Source organism: Lactuca saligna, chromosome 6 (assembly GCF_052625555.1).
Source record: "Lactuca saligna cultivar CGN05327 chromosome 6, ASM5262555v1, whole genome shotgun sequence".
Taxonomy (NCBI): Eukaryota; Viridiplantae; Streptophyta; class Magnoliopsida; order Asterales; family Asteraceae; genus Lactuca; species Lactuca saligna.
Genome location: NC_136422.1, coordinates 7,067,576 through 7,070,568, shown reverse-complemented (window position 1 = coordinate 7,070,568; position 2,993 = coordinate 7,067,576). Strand labels below are relative to the sequence as shown.

The 2,993-nt window shown below is 32.9% G+C and overlaps 1 protein-coding gene across 2 annotated transcripts; it reads right to left on the bottom strand.

The window, feature by feature from the left end:
• Positions 1–1,474: 1,474 nt before the first annotated feature.
• On the bottom strand, positions 1,475–2,993 carry LOC145002156 (glutathione S-transferase T1-like). Of its 2 annotated transcripts, none has more exons than XM_078961452.1 (6): positions 2,868–2,993; positions 2,510–2,583; positions 2,345–2,405; positions 2,203–2,256; positions 1,848–2,127; positions 1,475–1,751 (listed from the first exon to the last, which is right to left on the bottom strand). In XM_078961452.1, the coding sequence occupies exons 1-6, from the start codon at positions 2,930–2,932 to the stop codon at positions 1,560–1,562; spliced, it is 726 nt and encodes a 241-aa protein (XP_078817578.1). In that variant the 5' UTR covers positions 2,933–2,993; the 3' UTR covers positions 1,475–1,559. The 2 variants fall into 2 exon arrangements, with proteins under 2 accessions (XP_078817578.1, XP_078817579.1); XM_078961453.1 differs by having other exon boundaries at positions 1,611–1,751; positions 1,843–2,127.

The window sequence follows — 2,993 nt, the reverse complement described above, 5'->3', positions numbered from 1 at the left end:
GTCGCGTCCATTATGATCGAAAAAACCTGTTCAAAGATCAGACTTGTAATAAAGCAGATTAGGGCAAAGTAATAAATATCGAGATACGTCAATAAAGAGATGACGGCTCAATAAATATTAATGATTGCGGAAAAACCCTAATGGAAATCTTTTTCACAGAAAAGATGTGTATCAATTACACAGCCTCCTGCTCTGATACCAATTGATGAGATTAAACTTTCTTTTAATCTATGAAGATCGATTAGATCTTGAACAAGTATGTAAATAATGACGATATGAACACAATAAAAGAACAGAACAAGATTGAATCAAACGTGTCGAATGATTGAAACAAAATCCTCAAAAGAGCTCGATTAAGAACATCAACTGTAGAGGATTGGAAGGTTACAAAAACGATCAAAGAAACCTTTTGTCGTCTGGAAAAATCGTTATACACAGATCTCTAAAACCTTAACCTAATATGCATGCAAGCATTAGCTTATATACAAAGCATAAAAGACTCACGGTTGGACAGGCCCAAACCGGAATACAAAACAGCATAATTAGACGAGCTCAAAAGACGCAATCTATAAAGCTCAACACTAATATTTGGCTATTTTTTACAAAATAATTAGCATTTTTGGTTAGGTTTATAAATTTCCTTTTTCAAAATTAAAGTGTCAATTTTAATATTGTTTTATTATAATTTATTATTGGAAAGGAGTTTTCAAAATAATATAAATAGTAAATTACATGAATGGTCCCTATGGTTGGGGTAATTTCTATTTTTGGTCCCTAACTTATTTTTTTAACTCGAAATGTCTTTACTGTTTGTTTTTGTTGCGCTTGGTCCCTGTTTTACCTAAAAGACTATTTTATCCTTGATTTTTTAATTTATTTAAATAAACACAACTCCAACCCCACTTCCATCTCACCTTACCTTATCTTACCTACCCTATCTTATTTAAATAAATCAAAAAATCAATGGTAGAATAGTCTTTTTAGGGATCTTCCGAATTACAAAAAAATAATAATAATAATAATAAGTTACGGACCAAACGTACAAATTATCCTAAACCATGGGATTATTCGTGTAATTACTTTAATATAAATGTAAATGTATTATGAAAGGTTATTTTATGGAAAGTACCATAAAATGGTGATGTATGTTGTACAAGGGGTGTTTGTGAAACTTCTTTAATTTTGTAAAATTAACTTTATAGTTCCTACAATTTCTTTCCTCAACCATATCAACAAATAATACAATAAACCACAAAACCAAACTGTTTTGAACAAGTTTTTATGGTTTAAAAAAAGTGATTGTTTTGTGTCCGATTTGGTTTTCTTATATCTAAAAAGCCAGACAAAATTTCTCTACAGGGATGTGATTCATTCGTAATAACATTTTTCATAAGAGTTTATGCGGAGCATTTTTTTTTTTTTTTGTCAGATAAGTTAACAATTTTTCTTCCTTTGAGATCTGAATTCTTAAACGTGGAAAATGTGCCCTCCAGCCATAGGGTTAGATTTCAAGTCTCGCTTTACGAGTAGAGTAGTGTTAGCACTTAGCAGCAAATGTGTCAAATTTTACTAAATGCACAAAAAATCTCGGATTGTGTTAGCATCTGCCCTCGAATTCTTTTCTGGGCTTTAAAGAGAAGCCCATGAACTTCATGAAAATGAGGTGCAGTTGCAGATATTGTATCTTGGATCCACTGAAGAACTTTCTTGTAAGGGCTTAATATCCGATCAAAATCCTTATCACTCAAAAGCTGAAAATCAAAATTTTTTAATTTTGATCAAGATTTACCCAAAAAAGCACATAACATGAATACGATTGATCGATTGATTTTATATGATCACCTTACCTGAAGTTGCATGATATCACATACTAAACTGATATCTGCAATCGATGGTTTGGAGCTTCCAACCAAAAAGCTTCCATCTTTTAACCAAAATGTTTCTAATTTATTCAAAGATTTCATGAGTATCTTCTCAGCTTCTTTAGCTGCTTGAGGGCTTGAAGGGAACCCTTTGGGTGCCATGATAGTGTTCAAAATAAGTCCAACTGAACCACGATGTAAATTGGAATGATGCCAATCTAAAACAGAGTGGATCTTAGCTCTTTTGGATACATCACTAGGATACCTATACATCAATGGAGTTTATTCAAGTTAGGGATTTGTATGCAGAGGAATTGAAGGAGAAGAAACCCAGACTTACCAATTATTAGCAACACCGGGAAATGAACATGATAAGTAGATTAGAATGGCGTGACTATACACCACAACAAATTCACGTTATGAAAACCGAGAGTTTATTATGTATAAGTATAACATAAACTTAAGAAGCGGAAATGAAGAACCTCTCAAACAGCTTCAAGTGTCCATCAACTATGGCTGGAACTTGAGACATGGGATTTATTGCTGCATAAAACATAAAACATGACCTATGTAAAGTTTGTATGAATGTTTTGTAGTTTTCATATGAACTTATTAGCACAAATCAATGCAGATGGTAGCAAACAAACCCTTATATTCAGGGGAGAATCGCTGATTTTTCAAGACCTCTACTTGGATTTCCTCAAAGTCGATCCCAATTATCCTTCAAATAACATCCAAACAAAACAAGCCACGATTTTTGACAAGCATCAGTTGGAATATCACTTGCGCAGTGATAAAGAAAACCTAACCGGAACTAAAGAAAGGAAACACCGAATATAAACAATAAATTAAGTTGAGCAATTAACTAATAGCTTCAATAGGTGTACTGGACTCCTCGATCGAAGACGAAGAACAAAATATTTAGTATTACTAATCCAGTCCGAAAACTATAATCAGATGATGAAAGAAAACGCGATTGAAAATCAAATGAAAAATGTAATTTACTTGCAGAAGAGGAGAACAGAACGAGATGGTTGGGAGAGTCGATCGGCATATACTTTCAGCACCATGTTTTTCTCTGTGTCTAGATCAAGCTTTGATTTGGATCTAGTAAATTAAAGCCTTTGACTT

Bases quoted from the DNA above. Each gene is read 5' to 3' on its own strand.
- LOC145002156 (XM_078961452.1), bottom strand. From the start codon at position 2,932: ATGGTGCTGAAAGTATATGCCGATCGACTCTCCCAACCATCTCGTTCT. The intron at 2,584-2,867 runs GTAAATTACATT...TGTTATTTGAAG, and splicing joins TCTGTTCTCCTCTTCTGCAA to GATAATTGGGATCGACTTTG. The intron at 2,257-2,344 runs GTTCTTCATTTC...TGTGGTGTATAG, and splicing joins CACTTGAAGCTGTTTGAGAG to TCACGCCATTCTAATCTACT.